Genomic DNA, 23,948 nt, shown 5'->3' on the forward strand with positions numbered 1-23,948 from the left:
GCCGGATTCATCCCATCCCGCTGCCTGTTCGGACACCCCCTCACTCGGGCCTGCGCTGCGGCGCGGCCCCCGGACCCTGGGGATTCAGTCTCGGGCTGAGGTCCGCGGCCGGTGGATGGAGAGCAGTCACGACAGGCGGTAGGAAGGCTGCTCGGCCGGAGGCGCTCGTGGGCCTCCACCATGGCGGCGGCAGTACGCGCTGCGGGCTTCCTCCCTGCTCTGTGTGGCGCTTCGGCGGGTGAGAGCTGGGACGCTGGGACCCGGAGCTTTGAGCCGAGCGGGAGCGGGGGTGGGGGCGGCTCTCCCGGGGCCTGCATTCGCCCGGGCGGGAAAAAGCAAGAAGCCGCAGCTCCGGGCCCCTCGCGCCGGTTTACCGGCTCATTGGGGTCTGCTGTGTGACCTTGCGTGCGTTCGCACAGGGCATGGGTGTGTAAAGTGAGGATGGACTGGACGCGGTCCAGGGTCCCTTCCAGTTCACCAGGCGGCTCGTGCATGCTCGGCTAAGTGAGGAGGATAGTTGGAAGCCATCATCGCCTTCCCCGCGGGCGCGACTTGTGGGTAGATCGAGGCCAGAGAAGCTCGAAAGGGAAATAGGCTGTCCTCCAGCTTGAGTCGGATAGGATTAGTGTCAGTTATTTTAGATTTCGGGCTGATCAATACTCTTTATTAAAAAGAAGGATGTTGGTATTGTCCCCCACCCCATGTTCGTTGTTTGCAGCCCGAGGAGAAGCAGCCTACTATCCTCCAGCGCAACGTTTATCTCTAGAAACCAGTATACCATTGACCTGACCGCTGATCGCTCTAAAACCTGCAATCCAGCATTCGTAATTCTGAAATCTAAAGATCTGTGAAAATCTAAAAGTTCTTTTTTGTAACTTGTTTTGTTAGGAAACTTGACCTGAAATCCTTTGTCGGAAAATCTGACCTGAGAAATATTTTTACTTTTGTTTATGTTTGTGACCACCTCCTCTTTTTTCAAAGCCCTGTTCAAATAGCACCTAGCATCTGCAGCTTTCTTCCGTGAGTTCTTATGTGTAGCAGGGTCTGTCTTAAGTTCTTTATGCTTTTTTCCTTCATCTTCTCAATGTCTTTATGAGATAGATACCTTTACATTCCCATTTTACAGATTAGGGAATTAGGGCACACAGGTTGAGAAACTTGTTCAAGGTTAGACTGGAAGGACGTCAGATTTTTGCAGCCATACCAGCTGGTTCCAGAGCCTTTTTCTTTCTTTTTCTAGTGTATAAATTTTTTTTTGATAGTGGTTTTATTGGGATGTAACTTACACACTATATGATTCACCTTCTTAAACTATACAGTTCAGTGGTTTTTAGTATATTTACAGAGCTGTGCAAAAAAGATCTTCACGACCCAGATAATCATGATGGTGTGATCACTCACCTAGAGCCAGACATCCTGGAATGTGAAGTTAAGTGGGCCTTAGGAAGCATCATTACAAACAAAACTAGTGGAAGTGATGGAATTCCATTTGAGCTATTTCAAATCCTAAAAGGTGATGCTATGAAAGTGCTGCAGTCAATATGCCAGCAAATTTGGAAAACTCAGCAGTGGCCACAGGATTGGAAAAGGTCGGTTTTCATTCCAATCCCAAAGAAAGGCAATGCCAAAGAATGTTCAAACTACCGCACAATTGGACTCATCTCACACGCTAGTAAAGTAATGCTCAAAATTCTCCAAGCCAGGCTTCGGCAATATGTGAACCGTGAACTTCCAGATGTTCAAGCTGGTTTTAGAAAAGGCAGAGGAACCAGAGAGCAAATTGCCAACATCACACTGGATCATGGAAAAAGCAAGAGAGTTCTGGAAAAACATCTATTTCTGCTTTATTGACTATGCCAAAGTCTTTGACTGTGTGGATTATAATAAACTGGAAAATTCTGAAAGAGATGGGAATACCAGACCACCTGACCTGCCTTTTGAGAAATCTGTATGCAGGTCAGGAAGCAACAGTTAGAACTGGACATGGAACAGCAGACTGGTTCCAAATAGGAAAAGGAGTATGTCAAGGCTGTATATTGTCACCCTGTTTATTTAACTTATATGTAGAGTACATCATGAGAAATGCTGGGCTGGATGAAGCACAAGCTGGAATTAAGATTGAGGGGAGAAATATCAATAACCTCAGATATGCAGATGACACCACCCTAATGGCAGAAAGTGAAGAAGAACTAAAGAGCCTCTGGATGAAAGTGAAAGAGGAAAGTGAAAAAGTTGGCCTAAAGCTCAGTAGTCAGAAAACTAATATCATGGCGTTCAGTCCCATCACTTCATGGGAAATAGATGGGGAAAGGGTGGAAACAGTGTCAGACTTAATTTTTTGGGCTCCAAAATCACTGCAGATGGTGATTGCAGCCATGAAATTAAAAGACGCTTACTCCTTGGAAGGAAGGTTATGACCAACCTAGACAGCATGTTAAAAAGCAGAGACATTACTTCGTCAACAAAAGTCCGTCTAGTCAAGGCTCTGGTTTTTCCAGTGGTCATGTATGGATATGAGAGTTGGACTATAAAGAAAGCTGAGTGCCGAAGAATTGATGCTTTTGAACTGTGGTATTGGAGAACACTCTTGAGAGTCCCTTGGACTGCAAGGAGATCCAACCAGTCCATCCTGAGGGAAATCAGTCCTGGGTGTTCATTGGAAGGACTGATGTTGAAGCTGAAACTCCAGTACTTTGGCCACCTGATGCGAAGAGTTGACTCATTTAACTTTTCATTGACTTTTCATTCCCTGATGCTGGGAAAGATTGAGGGCAAGAGGAGAAGGGGATGACAGAGGATAAGATGGTTGGATGACATCACGGACTCAGTGGACATGAGTTTGGGTGGACTCCAGGAGTTGGTGATGGACAGGGAGGCCTGTGTGCTGACGTCTATGGGATCACAAAGAGTCTGACATGACTGAGCGACTGAACTGACTGAGTGACAAAGCTGTGTAACCATCCCCATAATCAATTTTGAAACATTTTAATCACCTCAAAAAGAACCTTACCTATCATGTCCCCCAGTTCCCTGTTCCCCCAGCCCCCAGAAGCCACTAATCTACCCTTTTTCTCTATTGTTTGCATGTTCTGGATGTTTCGTATAAATGAAATCATGTAATACATGATCTTTTTTGACTGTCTAGTTTCATTTAACATAGTGTTTTTCAGATTTGTCCGTATTGTAGCATAAATCAGTACTTCCTTCTTATGGCAGAATAATACTCTATTTTGTGTATGTACCACGTTTTTGTTTATCCATCATCACTTGAGCATGTGGGTTGTTTCTACCTTTTGGCTATTACGTGTAGTGTTGCTGTAAGTATTTGTGTGCAGTGTCCTTGTGTCTGTTTTCATTTCTCATGTGTATGTACCTGGGAGTGGAATTGCTTGATTGAATGGAGACTCCATGTTTCCCTTTTTGAGGAACTGCTAGACTGTTGTAAAGTAGCCGCACCTTTTACGTTCCCACCAGCGTGAGGATCTTTATTTCTCTACATCCTTGTCAACACTTATTTTCTGTATTTTTAACCATAGTGATCCTAGTGGATGTGACGTGGTATAAATTTGTAGTTTTGATTTGCACTTGCCTGATGGTTAACGAATGCCTTTTTTTGAGGAGAATGTGTGAGGCTTGGTAACAGGTCAGGTGTGAGTGTGAAGCAGCCAGTGTGATGTGATGTCGTCTACTTGGGCAAGTGGTCATGGTGCCCAGAAACTCTTCATTTACTTGTTTTGGTTCTTTTATACTATAGATGTTGCTATTCCTTAGGTGTTAAAAATGTTCCTTTTCATGTAGAAATACATCTTAACCTTTGTTTTTGTTTTAATTTACAGGTCGTTTATGGTCCAGGCAGCTTTACCTAAACACCTTTCCAACAGCTTCCATTTGGGCGTTGAAAGCTGTTCCCAGCAATGGTGAGATTATTTATCTAACAACCTTTTCTTCTAAGATCTGATACTTAAGAGTACTTTGTGTAGTTTCTAAAATGTAAATGAATGAAGTACATTCTTTATAATAGAAATGGGTAAGGTCTAAAGAGTATTTTTCAAATTTTTAATGATAATGGCAGTTATAATTCAAGGTCTAAGATGTAATAGCCACAATTTATTGAACAATGATTTGTGTGTCAGGTTAATAGTATGTTATCTTGGTTAATCCTCACACCAGTTTTTAGTGACGGAGTTGTTATTCCCATTTTACAGATGCTAAAATGAGTCTCTTAGAGGCTAAGTGACTTGATTAAGGTCACACAGCCAGTAATGGCAGGACTGGGTTCTGAGGTGTTTTGAATATTGTGACGCCTCCTTGAAACACAGTGTTTGCAGAAGGTTTTTGTTCTTTCCTGACGGTGCCAGGCCCTCGATCTTCACTCACTTTCCAAAAAGGAAGAGGCCGGTGCTTGCCGAGCCCACGTTATGCTTTGTTGTTGTTGTTCAGTCACCAAGTTGTGTCTGACTCTGAGCACTGACCATAAGCATACCATGATATTCCCGGGTGGCTTGCTCAGTTGTAAGGGACCCGCCTGCCAGTGCAGGGGATGGGAGGTCAATCCCTGAGTCGGCAGATCCCCTGGAGAAGGAATGGCAACCCACTCCAGTATTCTTGCCTGGGAAATCCCATGGACAGAGGAGCCTGGCAGGCTACAGTCCATGGGGTGGCAAAGAGTTGGACAGGACTGAGGCGACTTAGCGTGCACACACTAGGTATTACATTATACCTACATCACTTACTGGTGTTGACTTTGTACTAGTTTGAGTGACGTATACGAACCTTAACTCTTTGTGACCCTATGAAGCGTAGCCTGGCAGGCTCCTCTGTCCATGGGATTTCCCAGGCAAGAATACTGGAGTGGGTTGCCATTCCTTCTCCAGGGGATCGTCCCGACTCAGGGATTGACCTCCCATCTCTTGCATTGGCAGGCGGGTTCTTTACAGCTGAGCAAGCCGCCTGGGAATATCATGTTATGCTTATGGCCAGTTAAATCCTGCCTCCTCCGCATGGTCTCTGGTTAGGGCAGAGTTGAAAGCTCACTGTGTCCTCTCCGCGCTGGACTTGCCGTTAGTCTTCTTCCTTTCGTCTTGTCAGCCCTGCAGTTGAGATGCCTCTGTGCTTGTTCAGGTGGTCCGGCAAGCAGTCTGGAGCGCCTGGCTCTTCCTGCGTTTGTGTCTTTGTTGTTCAGGTGATGCGTTCAGTCATAAACGACGTACTCGGCCCTTGACTCTGAGTCAGGCAGTGTCCCAGCCTGAGCTGATACAGGGTCTGGAGAAGGGATCTGTGAGGAAGGCCAGAAAGCAGCACTCTTGCTGAGGGGACAGTCCCACAGGAGGCTCTGGGGCAAGGAAAGTAATGACTGGTGGAATGAAGAGACAGTTCTCCTCCACTTTTTCTGCCTGTGCAACCATGACCAAACGACACCCTCAGTTTCCTTGTGTATAAAATGAGCAGAGTAGTTCCTGCTTTGAAGATTGTTATCTTAAAATACTACACTTCCAAGGAATACCAAAAGGTTTTTACCTTAAAACCATTTCCCTTTGCTAGGCCTTCTCATTTTCCAGTGACACTTTGTTTTAACTTCTACCCGGTTATACTTCCAAATAGATAGTGTATATTATTCTTTTCCCTGTTAACATCGTTATGCTAATTGAAGATTTAACTAAGCCCCATGTCTGGTTTTTCTGAGCATAGACGCAAGCACAGTTTCTATGTGATCTAAATCCCATGGACACAGGAGCCTGGCGGGCTACAGTCCATGGGGTTGCAAGAGTCGGTTATGAGTGAGTGACTGAGCTGAGTATTTCAAGGATTGCAACATTAAACAGCAAGAATAAATTAATGTGTACTTGGTATTTTGTTGAAGATTGAGGGGGTTAAAAGAAAAACTAAAATGTGTCCAATGTAATGGGATTTAGAGTGATTGTTGAAGACCTGAATTTATTTAAAATGAAAAGCCACGAGTTTCTATTTACTTTTAACTGAACCATTTACTCAATAAAGCTGACAGGTCCAGAGAGATCTCCCTGTGTCATCTGAGCCAGCGTCCAAAAGTTTGCTTTTATTTTTTAAAGAAAGACTGTCCTCCAAATATGATTCTTAAAAGTTCAGCATTTTAGTGGCTTGTTTTTATAAGTAAGAGTTAATTTGTGGCGTTGGCAGTGTCTCTGCGCAGGCGTGGAGCGTCTAACGCAGTTTTGCTCTTGTCTGCCTACAGGCCCTTCGTCATCTGCAGGAGCCACAGGCCGCTGCCGTTCTACCCACTTGGGCCCCGCGCTGCAGACACAGTGCTGCACTCCTGCTCCCGGGAACGTGACAGCCCAGCAGTACAGATCCTATAGTTTCTTCACTAAACGTACGTAGTCTGGCCACCAACTTCCCATTTCATGAAACAGGAAAAGAAGAGGTGCTTTGGTATCTTAATTTTTCTTCTTTTTCTTCTCCTTAAACGAATTTACACTTCAGAGGTTAATATATGACGTACAGGCAGGCATACCTCGTTTTATTGCACTTTGCTTTATTGTGTTTTGAGGATATTGCATTTTTTGCACATTTAAGATTTGTGGCAACCCTGTGTTGAACAAATCTGTCTGCACCGTTTTTTCCAACACGCTTTGCTCACTTCGTGTCTCTGTGTCATATTCTGGTAATTCTTGCAATATTTCAAACTTTTTAGTTATTATATTTGATATGGTGATAGGAGATCAGTAATCTTTGATGTTGCTACTTTGACTTGCTAAAGATGAACATTTTAGCAATAGAATTTTTTTTTAATTAAAGTGTATACTGTTGTTTTAGGCATAATGTTTTAGACACAGTGCTTTTAGAAATAATGCTATTGCATGCTAAAGACTGTGGTATAGTGTAAACATAACTTTTGTATGCACTTGGAGACCAAAAATTTGTGTGACTCACTTGATTGTGCTAGTCACTTTGTTGCAGTGGTCTGGGGCCAAATCCAGATTGTTCTTGTATTGTTCAGTCGCTCAGTCGTGTCGGGCGATCCCATGGACTGCAGCGTGTCAGGATTCTCTGTCCATCACCAACTCCCAGAGCTTGCTCAAAACCATTGAGCATTGAGTCGGTGATGCCATCCAACCATCTCATCCTCTGTCGTCCCCTTCTCCTGCCTTCAGTCTTTCCCAGCATCTGAGTGGCCAAAGTATTGGAACTTCAGCATCAGTCCTTCCAATGAATATTCAGGACTGATTTCCTTTAGGATTGACTGGTTTGATCTCCTTGCAGTCCAAGGGACTCTCAAGAGTCTTCTCCAGCACCATAGTTCAAAAGCATCAGTTCTTTGGTGCTCAGCCTTCTTTATGGTCCAACTCTCACATCCATACATGACTACTGGAAAAACCATAGCTTTGACTAGATGGACCTTTGTTGGCAAAGTAATGTCTCTGCTTTTTAATATGCTATCTAGGTTGGTCATAGCTTTTCTTCCAAGGAACAAGCGTCTTTTAATTTCATGGCTGCGGTCACCATCTGCAGTGATTTTGGAACCCAAGAAAAGAAAGTCTGTCACTGTTTGCAGTGTTTCCCCATCTATTTCCCATGAAGTGATGGGACTGGATGCCATGATCTTCGTTTTTTGAATGTTGAGTTTTAAGCCAACTTTTTCTCTCTCCTCTTTCGCCTTCATCAAGAGGCTCTTTAGTTCCTCTTTGCTTCCTGCCATAAGGGTGGTGTCATCTGCTTGTCCAAGTTTATTGATACTTCTCCCAGCAATCTTGATTCCAGCTTGTGCTTCATTCAGCCCGGCATTTTGCATGATGTACGTTAAATAAGCAGGGTTGACAATATACAGCCTTGATGTACTGCTTTTCCAATTTGCAACCAGTCCGTTATTCCATGTCCTGTTCTTACTGTTGCTTCTTAACCTGCATACAGGTTTCTCAGGAGGCAGGTCGGGTGGTCTGGTATTCCCATTTCTTGAAGAATTTTCCACATTGTTGTGATCCTCTCAGTCAAAGGCTTTAGCATTGTCAGTGAAGCAGAAGTAGATGTTTTTCTGGAATCCAGATTTATCTCCATTAAAAGTGCTTGCACTGTGAACTTTCAAGTTTTTGATGGCATTTATAGATAGCATCCTTTTTAAGGAATAAAGAAAGAAAGTCAGTGTTTAGTGAGAGTATAGCTTGAGGTTGGTAATTTTATTTCAAACCTGTGGTTCTCTTAAATGAATTAGTGTCAATCTAAAGTTTGCTTTGATCAAGAATACACAAAGCAGCATGTGATGTGGAAACTGACCTATTTTTCTGAGCTTCAGTTACAAAGATTAGTTCTAATAATATGTGTATTTTGAAAAACAGGGTACTCTATAGATGCAAAACATTAAAAAATACTGTAAATCCAAAACATTTTCCCCTTTTCATGTTATCAAGCCAAAGGATCAAAGTGTAAGGCCTTTCAGGAAGCAAGCAGATAGAACCTTTAAAGCCTAAGGGCTCATAAAAAAAGGAAAATGAAGATACTCATTTGACTTCTGGAATGTGTTTAGTATTTCAGGCATGTAGATATATGTGTCTTAGATTTTTGACTAGTACAATGTTTGTATGGCTCTGATTCTTTATTAAATTGGTAATGGAATAATTGGTTGTCATAAAATCAGTTGGTGATAACGTGAAAGGCAGAGTCCTTGTGGAGACCATTTAAATCTAATAAACAACGTGGCTATACCAGTAAAATTCAGAAGTAGTCAGAAGTAAAGAATCTGAATGTTCCACAAGTACAGAGGGGAAAATGCTCTGCAATGTATGGCAGGAAAGATTGGGGGAGCCTAGAAATTCACAGATGGAAACAAATCAGTGGTTTCGGGGTCTGTACATTAAAGTAAAAGATAATCATCTAAGAAGTACATACAGGCATGTGCAGGGATTAACTGTCAGACCCCATACATGCTCATTCTTTCCCAAGAATGGTTAGGTTTTCATTAGAGTTGAAGACGAATTTGGGCATCTTGTTTTGAAGGATATACAGACGTATAGGGCATTTTCAGAATAGAGCAGACAAATAAATGATTAAGATTTGTGGGTTCAAATTGCAGAGTTGGTTCTTTGGGCTAAGAGACCTGTATTGGGAAGGCTAGTTATTGATTATCTCAACAGTTACTGTGGATGTCACATAGGTGATAAAATGTTCAGGAGACACATCTATAGGAAAGTAACTGGGATGTAAATGTTGGTTGTCTTTTGTGCTGGGGAGGCCATATTCTGTAAAAGGAGTAGCAACAAATCTTGGGCTTTTCAAATGGAAATCATGTGGAATGTGCAAAGGATGTTTTAATTTTGCTTTCATTGCTGCAATGATGCAGATGACCCCGCTTCTTCCAGCCCTTTTTACTCAACAGGAATAAATCAGTAGGCCCTGAACCACTGCTTGAAGAAATTCTGTAACACCTGTCTCTTTACAGTGACAGCAGATGAGCTATGGAAAGGTGCTTTAGCAGAAACCGGTGCTGGAGCAAGAAAAGGAAGAGGCAAAAGAACCAAGAGAAAAAGAAGGAAGGATTTGAACAGGGGTCAGATCATCGGTGAAGGTAAACTTAACTTGTAAAAACAGCTATTGTGCTAAGATTTTTTTTTTTCTCTCCAAAACTTTATAGATGTTTTATGAACTAGAAACATCAAAACATTTCTAATGAAGGACATTAGGAAATGTGGTTTTAGAGTCCAGCCAAATGGCTCATTGCCCCATGATTCAGGGGAAGAAAATCTCATAAAAAGAGATTCATTCATTGAGTTATTCATTCCACAGGCCTTAAGTGCCCTTGTGTGGCATCTGCTGCGAAAGGCCCTGTGCTCAAAGAATTTACAGTTCAGTGGTAGAAAATTAGAATTTTCTTTGCTAAGGGTCAAGAAGTAAGTATTTTCAGCCTTGTGAGCCACATGGTCCCTGTTACAACCATTCAACTCTGCTGTTGTAGCAGAGGAGCAGCTATAGGTAATACATAACCAAATGGGCACAGCTATGTTCCAATAAAACTTTATTTACAAAAACAAGTATGTGGGAGTCTTAGTTCACCGACTGGGGGTCCCCTGAATTCAAAGTGAGGAGTCTTAATTGCTTGATCGCCAGGGAAGTCCCTTGATGCTTTTTTTATTTTCTTCAATCCCAGTTGCCTCTGCTAAGGAAACCACTGATTTCATTTTGATGTTTCCTTCTGACATTTTCTTTTTTTTTTTAATTTAAACTTTATTTTGTATTGGGTTATAACCGATTAACAATCCTTCTGACATTTCTAATGCTTTTGTATACATAAAAACCCTAAGAGGAATATACATTTTCTTTTAAAAATCATTAGATTATATCACACGGTACATATTCTCTTATACTTCACTTTTTTTTCACTCAATAATAGGTCCTAGAAATTATTCCATATCAGAACCTACAGGGCTGCCTTATTCTTTGAGTTGAATGCAGCATATTTCATAGGTTGGATATGCCATAGTTCATTTTGCTGTTTCAATATTGCTAGACAGTTTGGTTGCCTCTCTTTTTGGGCTTGACAAATAACGCTTGAGTGGACATCCTTGTCCAAGCACACGCATGCTGCATAACCGAGGGGCAGTGTGTCTCTAGGCAGTACCGCTAAGGGGAATTATTGGCTGCTACCATGGGTATGTTTAAAGTTTTAGTAGACGGTGCCAAGTGGCCTGTAAGTGAGTATGTTAGTATAAGCTCCCACCAGCAGTATCTATCTGTATGCCCACTGCCTGGCATTTTAATACTCAAGAAGTGAATGCTTTAAAAGAATTATTTCTGTGTGTTTTTAAACCTTCAGGGCGTCGTGGCTTCCTATGGCCTGGTCTGAATGCCCCACTTATGAAAAGTGGAGCTATACAGACCATCACTCAAAGAAGCAAGGAAGAGCAAGAAAAGGTGGAGGCCGATATGGTCCAACAGAGAGAAGAGTGGGACCGGAAGAGGAAGATGAAGGTTAAACGGGAGCGAGGATGGAGCGGAAACTCGTGGGGCGGCATCAGTCTTGGCCCCCCTGACCCCGGTCCCAATGGAGGTAGCAGAGTCCTGGTTTCACTTACGTCGTGATGGAGAGGGCACTCCTAGTTTCTGGAATTCTTTGATATGCTTCTAGTTACTCCTCTGTTTAGACTGCCCTTTTCTAATACAGAATCTGAATATCACTGGAATAACTTCACATTGTTAACCAACTGTATTTTATGAAACACTAGAGGCCTGTAAACCAAGAAGTATTCCACAGATAGGATGCAAAGCACTGGGTTCTGGTGTCTGCCTTGTGTGGCTTCTCAGAGCCTTCGAGCGTGGTGGTGTGCACTACACCTATTACGCGTCTCCCATAGTACGTGGTTTCTCAAGTGCTGTTGGTCATGGGGTATGGAGCAACATGCCTTGGGAGTGCTATTTTGATAACAGAAGAAACCAAATAGTTGTCATGAAGCATCCTAAAAGAACACATGAAATAAAAGTTGATAATATTTATCAGATGAAATTAGAAAACAAAGTCATCTCCCCCACTGTTTCCTGAGTATGTAAAGAAGTAAAAATCATCTGAAAAATTTGTTCGTGTCTACGAATAGGAGATGAGAAAGTAGGCAAGAGTTTGGCTGCTTTCTTAAGTTTGGCTTAGAGAGGAGAGGAGAGGTTGAGGTGGAGAGACTCAGCCAGCACACTGAGGACTTAGAAGAACACTTCCCATGGGAGAATGACGATATGGGGGGGGAAACCCATGAGCTCAAGTCCCTCCTGGGGGCCCAGGTTTAGACTGTAGATAAATGGGTGAACTCGTGACAGAAGAAAGGGCAGAGGACAGGGTCAGGTGAGCTGTATTTTGACTGTGTGAGTGTCGTCTCTCCAGAGGCTTCCTTGAGTTTTTGAGAAGGAGATGGGAACATGGACGAGTGTGGCCACCAGAGTGTGTTGATGAAAACGTAACGTATCTGGGACTGGCCTCAGAATTACCCAGTGGAGTGGGAATTGGACCGAATGTAGAGGAAAGGAGATTGACGTGAGTTGATAATCACTGAAGCCAGCTAATGGTACATAAACGTACATTTTGCTGGTTGTTTTGTTGTCTATGAATGTAAATTTCCTATAGTCAAAATAAAAGAACAGGGAGTGTTTGAAATGGCTGCTGTGGTGAGAAGAGAGAGACCTGAGTAAAAGGATGTAGAAGGCCCGCGGGCAGCAGAGAGGGCTCGGCTGAGTTGGAGACCATGAGTTCTCAGTGGCCCCAGTGTGTGCCGTGCTTTGACTTCTCTGTCATAGCGCCAGCAGGTCAGGTGTGGCCAGACAGCTGTACTGATTGCATCCTGGATGGTGTGGTGGACGGGGGAAGAGGTGAGCGAGTTGAGGACATTCACGAGACCTAGCGGAATGGTAGGCGGTAGTGTCTTGACTGAGTGGGAGAGGCTGGAAGGCCAGAGGGGTGATGGAGAAAGGGGAGCAGTGGTCAGGAGTCTGGAGATGCTGGCCGAGCCCCAAGAACCGTACCTTTGAGTCACTGAGTGAGAGCTGGAGGGGTCGGAGAAAGCAGTCAGGAAGATGGTGGCCAGGTTTATGAATTTCGGGGTGGAAGAGTTTCTGGTAGTGATGAGGGCCAGGGTGCGGCCTGGAGAGTGGCACCAAAACATCTGAGATTCTTGGTGAAAAGTCAGCGATGGCGCCAGTGATAAAAAATGCTGTCATACACTAATTACATGGACGCGTTTATCTACATTCCTGTTTTTTTTCCTCCCTGCAGAAACGTATGATGATTTCGATACCAGGATACTTGAGGTAGGCATGCTGAACTAAATACCGAGTTAAGCCTTTGGAGAAGTTGGGTTAGTAGATATTGAGGGGATACAGCAAGAGGAACAGTGAAGAAAAGCCTTTGATGTGTGACTTTCTGAGCTACAGGGCTACTTTGTGTAAGGAAATGATGAAACTTCAATTTCAGTTCTCTTCTGACTGCTGCCCTTTTGAGGGGCTGCTCATCAGGGTCTCATCGCAAGGTGACTTCAGTGGTACTGTTGATACCAGAATTTGGAGATTGCATTAAATTTCCTCTTTCTTAAAGCAGAGGTTGCAGTAGCAATTTCTCTTGGGATCAGCTGTATCTGACACTTAGTTCAGGAAGCAGAGGTTGGAGGGAGACATGGGGAGGGGTAGAAAGCTTGGAGTTACTGTGAATATCCATCTCTTGCTAGGGAAAGGTTCTGCTGGGCTTCTTATAAGCTCTTGAAACTGAAGTCTGTATCAGGTCAGTTTCAATCACTTTTTCCAGGGCATTTCCTAAAATCGTCAACTTCCCTTTGAGCTCACACTTGGTGTTAAATGCCATATGGAATGTGTTGAGTTTGTGATTGATTGTGTACGTTATTTCTTCAGTATCAATTACATTCAAGTTTATATTTACAAGTACTTTACGTCTTTGGGTCCTGGTATACCCCTTGTGGAAGTTAGTTCCTTTGAAGAATTTTGTCCGTGGGGGTGATTTCCAGTAAGAGGATCCGCAAGAGTGGGCTTGAGCTCCCTTTTTCTTTAAGTTCACTTTATGGGAAAGGGCCACCAGGTAAGCAGTTAACAGTTTCGTAGTTCTTGGTGAATGTATAAATATGCCCCCAAATGTAGATTTTTCTACAGTGCATAACAATCAGGTATTTCAGAAGTCTCTGTCTCCTTTTGAGTCTAATCCATAGAGACCCGCTTCTGTGCTGCTTGTGTCTGCACCTGCATTTTATCATTTGTAAGATTCACACTTCTTCATACTTTAGCATCTCTGCTATTGGGATGTGTCACTCAGTCAGTTACCAACTGTGTTCAAGTTGAATCAGCAACTCTTTTTCTTTCTTGTGGTGCCTTCATTAAAATAAGATAGACTGTGTTTTACAGTTTCAAATCTCTTTAAAAGTTATCTCAGTCAGATCGTCTAACCAGCTTGTAAAATAAGAAGAGAAAGTCCTGTTTCCATTTTACTCCTGAAGAAAGAGCCCAGATGGTGGTTTCCTTTGGAGGAAGTGTGCTGTTTGTGCTCGTGGGAGTGAGGGACGATGTGTGTGTTCACCGTGTATGTGTGTGCGTGTGTGTGTAGGTTCCTTTGGTTCCCTACTTCAGAATTTCCTTAAGGGGTAACATTTATGGCCATTTTGTCCTCTAGGTGAGAAATGTTTTCAACATGACGGCCAAAGAGGGAAGGAAGAGATCCGTCCGTGTCCTGGTCGCTGTGGGGAACGGCAGAGGAGCCGCAGGTGAGTGGGGGGAGGACGTGAGGAGCTGGCGGTGGGGGGGACAGGCATGGTCTGCCCTCAGCTGTGCACTCAGTGGCTTCAGGCTTTTCCCACTGATTGTCTTTTAGTGGCTTAGGCTCACAGACCTTGTGGTGAACCCAAGTAATTCCTTAGAGGGAAAAGAGAGATCTTCCTACACCTGCTTTTTCCCATGAGGACAGTGAATATTTTAAAAGGCTTAAGACACGATTGTATTATGTATAATGGTAAAAAAAAAAACTGGGGGTGGGGAGAGAGACAGTAAATATTGCACAATAGGGACACAGTTACCAGAAGAGTATATGTAACCAAGCATTGTGATACGCTATAGCCATTAAACAATTATGGGAAATCACTTCAGTTCAGTTCAGTTTCTCAGTCGTGTCCGACTCTTTGCGACCCCATGAATCGCAGCACGCCAGGCCTCCCTGTGCATCATCTCCCGGAGTTCACCCAGACTCACGTCCATCGAGTCAGTGATGCCATCCAGCCATCTCATCCTCTGTCGTCCCCTTCTCCTCCTGCCCCCAATCCCTCCCAGCATCAGAGTCTTTTCCAATGAGTCAGCTTTTCGCATGAGGTGGCCAAAGTACTGGAGTTTCAGCTTTAGCATCATTCCTTCCGAAGAAATCCCAGGGCTGATCTCCTTCAGAATGGACTGGTTGGATCTCCTTGCAGTCCAAGGGACTCTCAAGAGTCTTTTCCAACACCACAGTTCTAAAGCATCAATTCTTCTGCGCTCAGCTTTCTTCACAGTCCAACTCTCACATCCATACATGACCACTGGAAACACCATAGCCTTAACTAGACGGGCCTTTGTTGGCAGAGTAATGTCTCTGCTTTTGAATATGCTATCTAGGTTGGTCATAACTTTTCTTCCAAGGAGTAAGCGTCTTTTAATTTTATGGCTGCAGTCACCATCTGCAGTGATTTTGGAGCCCCAAAAAATAAAGTCTGACACTGTTTCCACCCTTTCCCCATCTGTTTCCCATGAAGTGATGGGACCAGATGCCATGATCTTAGTTTTCTGAATGTTGAGCTTTAAGCCAACTTTTTCACTGTCCTCTTTCACTTTCATCAAGAGGCTTTTTAGTTCCTCTTCACTTTCTGCCATAAGGGTGGTGTCATCTCCATATCTGAGGTTATTGATATTTCTCACAAAATAATCATTAGGTCAAAGAGACAAACTAAAAACCACTTATATAAGACTAATATAATCCCAGTTTTTAAAAAGTATGTTTATATGTAAAGAAAAGCCTATAAGGATTGGAAGAGTACACACTGAAAAGATTAAAAATGTTTAATTAGTATGTTCGCCAGTTCTTCAAATTTCTTCTTGATACTCTTCAGTAAAGTTTCCACAATGAACATCTGTTTTTGAAATGTATACATGAATGTGTAAAGGGAAGAAAACTGGAAAACTGCCTATTTACATCCATACTGACACTTATAAAACAGGTATTTATAATACCTGTAGATAGAATGTTGCCAAAGGAAACCACTCTTTAACAGTTCCTTGGGCTTCCCTGGTGGCTCAGAGGTTAAAACATCTGCCTCCAATGCGGGAGACCTGGGTTCGATCCCTGGGTCGGGAAGATCCCCTGGAGAAGGAAATGGTAACCCACTCCAGTACTCTTGCCTGGAGAATCCCATGGATGGAGAAGCCTGGTAGGCTACAGTCCATGGGGTCGGGTCGCAAAGAGTTGGACACAACTGAGCAACTTCACTTTCACTTTTCTTCCCAGAAATTCTTTGTTCCTATACCACCATATATTTTCTGTAGAAATGAATTTGTTTATTTTGGCCGTCCTGGGTCTCTGTTGCTGCGCGGGCTTTGCGCTACATGTGTTGAACAGGGTACTCTAGTTGCAGTGCATGAGCGCCTCACTGCAGTGGCTTCTAGAGCAGAACGTGGGCTCTGGGTGCCGTGGCTTTAGTGGGTGTGGCTCCCGGGCTGTAGAGCACAGACTTGGTAGTTGTGGTGCACGGGCTCAGCTGCTCCACCGCATGCGGGATCTGCCCAGATCAGGGATCAAGCCTGTGTGTTCTGCAGGCAGATTATTTACCACTGAGCCACCAGAGAAGCCCAACAGTGAGCTTCTTGTACATGTCATTTACTGTACTTTTGCAAGTATACTGATAGGGGAAATTTCTTGCAGTGAAATTGCTACCTCAAATATTTTTACTTTTTCTTTAAAAGGTTTTGCCATTGGGAAAGCCACTGAACGGGCAGATGCTTTCAGAAAAGTATGTACATTTTTTTCTTTGTTAACAGTAAAAGATCAATAATGTCTGTGCTAGACTTCGTGGGAACCACAGAAAAATACTTACTGTCAAAAGTTACTGATCTCATAAAGGCAGTTTCAGAAGGGCCTGTGTCCTTGCGTCATTTCTGTTAGCCTTGTGATTGCTTACTGGAGCTATGAGACAGCGGTGAGTGTTTGAACACTGACAGACTGTTAAACAATATTAAGGAATTATTGATTTGGTTTCAGTTTGGGTTTTTTTTTGGCTGTGGTAGTGATGTTATTTTATTTATTTTTTTTTCAAAATTAAATCCTTGACTTTTGGAAGCATCTACTGAAATTTTGGTGTAAATTTGCAATTTTCCATAATAAAATATTTTATAAAAGGTATTTTTTGAATCTCTGAGAAAATGTAAATTCCTAACAAGAGATTTAAGAAAATTATTTTCCTTCTTTCTTTCAGGCAAAGAATAGAGCCGTTCACTATTTGCATTATATAGAACGATATGAAGACCATACCAGTGAGTGTTAATCTTTTCTTTTAAAATTTTCAGGCTTATACTTGTTTCTTTATGTGTGGCACTATATCTCTGTGGATATTTTTGTGTTTCTCTGCCTGTTACTACCTTCTTTCATATAAATATATAAAATGTAGAACCAAACTTACTCTCATGAGAAGGTTAGTAATGAGTGAAATCAGAATTGGTTACTCATCCGTGGCTGATGCATGATGGCTGCTTAGGGTCGTGGTGGTTGCTTTGTGGTATTTGCAAGGGCATTAAAGCTGTACCCCTAACCCTGTGTTTCTGTTTTTACCCTCCAGTATACCACGATATTTCCTTAACATTTAAAAGGACACATATCAAGATGAAGAAACAACCCAGAGGTAACTAAAAACTTATGATGTGTTGGAGGGAAAGCAGAGAAACTGTACCAGTTTCATCCTGCCCCCTGTTTTTGCTCACCTTTGCCTGAACTCATTTTGAAAACACCAAAATGGACAGGCCTAAGTTAGATTTAAGTCGATTGAGGTTTTTGGGGAAGTAAAAAGCAGTCAGCCTTAGGACTTCCCTGGTGGGCCAGTGGTTAAGACCTCAGGCTTCCAATGCAGGGGGCTCAGGTTTGATGCCCATTTGGGGAACTGACATCACACATACTGCAAATCACAACAGAAAATAAATGAATTAAATGTATAATTCAGTGATTTTTTTAAAAAAAAGTCGTCAACCTACTTAGACTCATATGATTACAAACACATTCCAGGGGTAACTGTAGGCGGGAAGAGCACTTAATGAATAGGAAACAGCAACTGGATAAGTAGTTGAGTTTGTAGCGGGAACAGTGGTTCAATCAGTCAGTCAGTTCAGTCGCTCAGTCGTGTCCAACTCTTTGCGACCCCATGAATCGCAGCACGCCAGGCCTCCCTGTCCATCACCAACTCCTGGAGTTCACTCAGACTCATGTCCATTGAGTCGGTGATGCCATCCAGCCATCTCATCCTCTGTCACCCCTTCTCCCCCCACCTTCAGTCTTTCCCAGCATCAGGGTCTTTTCCTGATGAGTTAGTTCTTTGCATCAGATGGCCAAAGTATTGGAGTTTCAGCTTCAACATCAGTCCTTCCCATGAATATTCAGGACTGATTTCCTTTAGGATGGATTGGTGGATCTCCTTGCTGTCCAAGGGACTCTCCAAAGTCTTTTCCAACACCACAGTTCAAAAGCATCAGTTCTTCAAAAGCATTGGTTACTTGTAGGGAATTCACTGATGGATGCTACAGATGGTTCTTTTCCAATAGCATATTCAGTTCCTTTAATTTACTCTCATCATTAAGTGTGAATTGAACAACTTTGGTGAGCCAGGTGCTATACCAGGCTCTGAGGATCTGGAGATGGACCTTCGTCCTGTCTTGGGAAGAGCAGGCAGTCAGAGTTTAGGGTCATGGGGCTATGTCAGTTATGCCCAGTATACTCAGGCAGTAGAATTCTTAAACATTCTGATGTGCGTTTCACCTGTGGTTCTACAGTAAAAATGGTTTTGTATAACTCTAGGTAATATGTTAAAAAGTCTGGTTCAGAAGATAGAACATACACAGTATTTAAATTTTTCATGGCAAAGCTTCTAATACAACTTTGCTAGAGCCATGGCATGGAAATAAGAAAGAAAAAAAAAAAAATCAAATGTAGTACCAATTATATTAGTGCACCTGAACTTGCCTTCTGCTTCAAAATCATAAGTAATCATTCATATGCCAGATAATAAAAACATTTATCATTAGAAAAAGTATTGAGTTGAACACTTGGACATTAAGGTTTAAACCTGTGCTGTCCCATTTGGCTTTTGAGTACTTGAAAGGTGGCTTCTGGGAGTCCCTGTGTCACATACCACCAGATTTCAAAGGCTCCATATGAGAAAAAAAAAAGGATAAGGAATAGCTCAAAAATATTATGGTATTGATGACATGTTGAAATGATAATGTTTTGGACATACTGGGTTCATAAAATACATTATTAAAATCAGTTTTACCTCCTTTAAAAAAATCTTTTAAAAATGTATCTGCAAGATAATTTGAAAATATATATTGCTAAGTCACGTTAGTCGTGTCCGACTCTGTGCGACCCCATAGACGGCAGCCCACCAGGCTCCCGTCCTTGGGATTATCCCGGCAAGAATACTGGAGTAGGTTGCCATTTCCTTCTCCAGTGCATGAAAGTGAAAAGTGAAAGTGAAGTCGCTCAGTCGTGTCCGACTCTTTGCGACCCCATGGACTGCAGCCCACCAGGCTCCTCTGTCCATGGCTTGCATTTGTGGCTTGCCTAATGTTTTTGTTAGACATGTTACTTTGGATACATCTTTATCTGAATGATTTTTGAAAGACTGCTGGTTTTAATTGCAGAAGTTACTTTTTTTTTTTTTAAAATCTTTGCTGTCTTCTGATTAAAGCTGTATTTTTCAGCTCAGCTTTAAGGTATGTGCTGAGTTTTATGCCTGGCTAATCAGAGTGCTAGAGAACTTCCCAAGTGGTGCAGTGGTAAAGAATCTGCCTGCCAATGCAGGAGCTGCAGGAAATGCGGGTTCGATCCCTGGGTCAGGAAGCTACCCAGGAAAAGGAAATAGCAACCCACTCCAGTGTTCTTGCCTGGAGAGTCGCATGGACAGAGGGACCTGGTGGGCTGCAGTCCATGGGGTCATGAAGAGTTGGACATGACTGAGCAACTAACCAGCAACAACATGGGTAAGGGATTACAGGTAGCCAAGAGTGGGGTGAGTGGCTGGAGAGGAAACCATGGAAGATTTAGAGGCCAGCATGGAGGTGAGAAGGGCGGGCCAGTAACTAGGAGGCAATCTGGGGGAGGATGTGTTACTGAAGCCAAGAGTTTTTCCAGAAGGAGGAAGTGGATGATGTCTCTATTCAGTGCAGCTGACCATTCAAGGAGGGTGAGAACAGATGTGTCTGGTGAGCCCTAGTTAACATGGACATGGGGTGCCAAGAAACTTCAGGCTCTCTGTTAGTCTTAACAGCCCTATTTTTTATCTGTGTGTTTAATAAACTTATAGGTATATGTATTTTAAAATTAATCATTTAATTAGTTTTTGGTTGTGCTGGGTCTTTGTTGCTCCTCACGGGCTTTCTTTAGCTGTGGTGTGTGCACAGTCAGGAGTTGTGGGGAACAGGCTTAATTGCTCCGAGGCATGTGGGATCTTCCTGGACCAGAGATCAAACCCATGGCCCCTGCATTAGCAGGCAGATTCTTCACCACTGAGCCAGCAGGGAAGTCCAGAAACATATATATTATTTACTTAGTCCTTATAGCATCTCATTTAAATCAGGGTCCTCCTTGAAGTTCGGGAAGTTGTGAAAGGTCACCCAGCTGGGAAGTGATGAAGCCAGAATGTGAACCAACATGTAAACCCAGAGCTGGAAGCCAGGTGAGGCCAGCAGGTGGCGCCACCTGCATTGTGGGCGAGTGGGCAGGCGTTTGACTTGATTCTCCTCTTTCTAGGCTATGGCCTCCGCTGCCACCGAGCCATCACCACCATCTGCCGGCTCATCGGCATCAAAGACATGTATGCCAAGGTCTCTGGCTCCGTCAACATGCTCAGCCTCACCCGGGGCCTCTTCCAGGGGCTCTCTCGCCAGGTAAGTCAACCCTGCGCTTGGAAACTGAAGAGCCAGTTTGTATTTAAGCGGTGTGCTCTGAGACCAGCATCTCCTGGGCCGCCCCGGAGTTGCTCTTGGGCCACCTGAGGACCATGCATTCTTTGTCTCTGGCTGCATCAGGTTAGTTAATCCAAGTGAAGAGGTAATTCATGAGGATTATCCTTTAAATGGAGAAGCAATGGCACCCCACTTCAGTACTCTTGCCTGGAAAGTCTCATGGACGGAGGAGCCTGGTAGGCTGCAGTCCATGGGGTCACTAAGAGTCTGACACGACTGAGCGACTTCACTTTGACTTTTCACTTTCATGCATTGGAGAAGGAAATGGCAACTCACTCCAGTATTCTTGCCTAGAGAATCCCAGGGATGGGGGAGCCTGGTGGGCTGCCATCTATGGGGTCGCACAGAGTCGGACACGACTGAAGCGACTTAGCAGCAGCAGCAGCATCTTTTAAAAAAAAACTGCATGGGTTTTTGAAGTTTTAAAATTAAGTATTTTTAAAAGCCAGTGATTATAATCTGCTTTTATTATGGAAAGAATATGTGCTTGTTCGAAAACTCCAACAACATAAAAATGTTAAATAAAAAGAGAAAGTCCCTTTCCTAATTCTGTCCTTTCAACTGGAACTAGGGTGAAGGCCCCTGGGCACTTGCACTCGAGAGTAGTCTCGAGTAAGTTTCATGTCACCTGAAGAGGTTGTTCAGGGGGACATCTGAGTCAGTAGGAACCGTGCATTCAATAGTTCAGGTTATTTCTCCACATAGATGGGGCCGCTGGGCCCCTGCCCAGCTCACCCCCTCAGCCTGGGCTGGGCTCACAGTCGCACCAGTGGCAGGGAGGAAGGGCTGTCATTGCAGGGGCCCCTCCAGCTCTGCAGGGCTGGCTTGTCCCTTGAAAGAAAGGCTGGGTGGACCTCAGCAGAGCTGAGTGAGCAGAAAGACAGCCGGGTTCAAGAGGCATTCACGGGCCTCCATTTGCTGAGGACTTTGGCAGGGTGACAGAGTGCTCTGGCTGTTTCTGAATAAAGTGATCCATGGAGTAATTGTAGCGGTCACTGTTTAAAATAGGAAAACTAACTGAAAGAAAAATTTTGCTTAAAAGAACTTTTTTGATCAGCTGTGTGTTAGTACTATCTAAAAACATCTCTCAAAAGCACTTCTAAATTTAAACTTACTTTAGAGACTTAATTGTGTGATGTAACTTAAAATGTTTGTTTTTAGGTTATATTTATGGTCAAGCAGACCTGTTCTTTTACGTGATATTTTGTTTTGTGTTAGTACTTTGAATCTTTGGCTACAGTGACTACGTATCATCTCTTCTAAAATGGCATCAGCTATAAAAAGTTGCATTGTGCTACTCAAAAAAAATGACACCAGTGTAAGCGACACACCACTGATTATAAGACACTCCAACTTATTTATTTATGAATTAGCACTTCTCTCTTCTAATTTCAAATGCATGCAGAATTAGAGTAGTACAAGGTGTACGTTCTCGCAGTATTTTAGATGTTTTAATATACTGTCTGTAAACCACCTACCGAGCTCACTCACCTGGTGCAGACTCACGGCTGCCATCTGTTACGAGTCCTCACGGCTCTGTTATACCAACAGTTAGCCGCTCACGCACCCCCCAGCCAACCCAGTCATTCTGGACCAAATCTCAGACATCAGTGTATCTCACTCATAAATATCTCATCATGTATCTCTAAAAGATAAGGACTAAAAAGTACCAGACAGTACTACCATCATGCCTAAAAAGTTACCAGTAACTCAATGTCAAACATCTAGTCAGTGTTCATAGAAATGTATCCATTTGTCAGATTAAAAAACATTTTTTTATATAGTTTATTTGAATCAGATGGCAAAAAGATCAATACGTTTAAAATCTTTGCTGTGTCTTTTAAATCACTTTTAATCTGTAAGTTCTGTTTTTCTTTTTTCTCTTACATTTTTTGTTGTTGACGAAATCGGGTTGTTCGTCCCAGTCTGGTGCTGGATATCTGAGGATACTTGACATCCTCTGTCCCTGCGTGTCCTGTAAATTGGCAGCTAGAGCAGGGACATGGTGAGAGTCAAGTTCATTCTGGGGCACAGCATGGCACATGACTGGGAGGGTGAGGAAGACAGGAGGCCAGAGGCCAAGGCCCTTTCTTCATGCCCCTTGGGGTTGGGGCGGTGGGTGGGATGCTTCTGCCCCCAGCCCGTCACCTTTAGGATAGCCACAGGAAGTTCCTGCTCTTTAGGTTAAAGACCAGATTTTTTTGTGTTTTGTGTCTTTTTTTTTTTTTTTAAGTAAAATCTTACTTTCAATCACTCTTACATATATTCAGTTAGCTAGTCAACTTGATATTGTGTTACCTGGGCCACGTTTCTTGCTGTAATAATCACCCTCAGTTAATGAACTCTTAGAGTTGCTACATTTTAATCAGCCAGACAGTTCTGCCACGCCAGATGAACATCAGGGGCAGACCGCGTTAGACCAGCCTCACCCACCTAACCTGGTGTTCTCTCCGCTTGGTTGTGCCCAGGAAACCCACCAACAGCTGGCTGATAAGAAGAGTCTCCATGTTGTGGAATTCCGGGAGGAATGTGGCCCTCTGCCCATCGTGGTTGCCTCACCACAGGGGGCCTTGAGGAAGGATCCGGAGCCGGAAGATGAAGTTCCGGACATCAAATTGGACTGGGACGATGTCAAGGCCGTGCAGGGAATGAAGCGCTCTGTGTGGTCAGGTTTAAAGAGAGCTGCCACGTAGGCCTCCCTCCTGCCTCGGCCAGCCTGGCACCGGGTGCTTCCAGCACCTGCGAGAGACTCATCCTCTCACGCTTGAGATTGTCAGGGTTTTTTAAAAGGAAAGGCCAACCTTACATTTCTTTATTTACAAATAATAAATGATGCGGATGTAACTGATTGAGCACGTCATACATACCAGTCACTGTGGTAGGAACTTTACATATGTGTCTTAGTTAAAAACTACTTCAAATATTTATTTAAACTAGTAAAACTCAAATGAATTGGGGAGGCAGGGCTTTTAGTCTGACCTGATAAAAAATAACGTGCAGTCAAGTTATGGTTACTTGACTGTAACACACAGTTAGAAAGCTGAGGAAAACATGCAGACTTAGTTCTTTTTGACTCCAGAAATTCTGTTTTTAGTAAACCTCTTTGTATCCATGTTTGGGTGGTTGCTGTAGGCATTATTAATAGCGCAGCAGTGAAGAATCTGCCACCCGTGCAGGAGCTGCAGGAGATACCACTTCAATCCCTGGGTCGGGAAGATCCCCTGGAGGAGGGCAGGACAGCCCACTCCAGTATTCTTGCC

General features: G+C 43.3%; 1 protein-coding gene across 1 annotated transcript; it reads left to right on the forward strand.

Annotated features, from left to right (window-relative positions):
• On the forward strand, positions 1-23,536 carry MRPS5 (mitochondrial ribosomal protein S5). The gene is made up of 12 exons (XM_005891596.3): positions 1-238; positions 3,837-3,917; positions 6,212-6,349; positions 9,410-9,535; positions 10,781-11,014; positions 12,719-12,753; positions 14,117-14,207; positions 16,426-16,472; positions 16,935-16,992; positions 17,295-17,357; positions 20,474-20,610; positions 23,157-23,536. The coding sequence occupies exons 1-12, from the start codon at positions 181-183 to the stop codon at positions 23,379-23,381; spliced, it is 1,293 nt and encodes a 430-aa protein (XP_005891658.2). The 5' UTR covers positions 1-180; the 3' UTR covers positions 23,382-23,536.
• The last annotated feature ends 412 nt before the right edge of the window (positions 23,537-23,948 follow it).

This window comes from Bos mutus, chromosome 11, assembly GCF_027580195.1.
Source record: "Bos mutus isolate GX-2022 chromosome 11, NWIPB_WYAK_1.1, whole genome shotgun sequence".
Lineage (NCBI taxonomy): Eukaryota > Metazoa > Chordata > Mammalia > Artiodactyla > Bovidae > Bos > Bos mutus.

What these genes read in the sequence shown, in the direction of transcription:
- MRPS5 (XM_005891596.3), top strand. Translation starts at nt 181, where the DNA reads ATGGCGGCGGCAGTACGCGCTGCGGGCTTCCTCCCTGCTCTGTGTGGC. An exon ending in GGGTCAGATCATCGGTGAAG is followed by an intron (nt 9,536 to 10,780) that starts GTAAACTTAACT and finishes TTAAACCTTCAG; the next exon opens with GGCGTCGTGGCTTCCTATGG. An exon ending in GGGCAGATGCTTTCAGAAAA is followed by an intron (nt 16,473 to 16,934) that starts GTATGTACATTT and finishes TCTTTCTTTCAG; the next exon opens with GCAAAGAATAGAGCCGTTCA.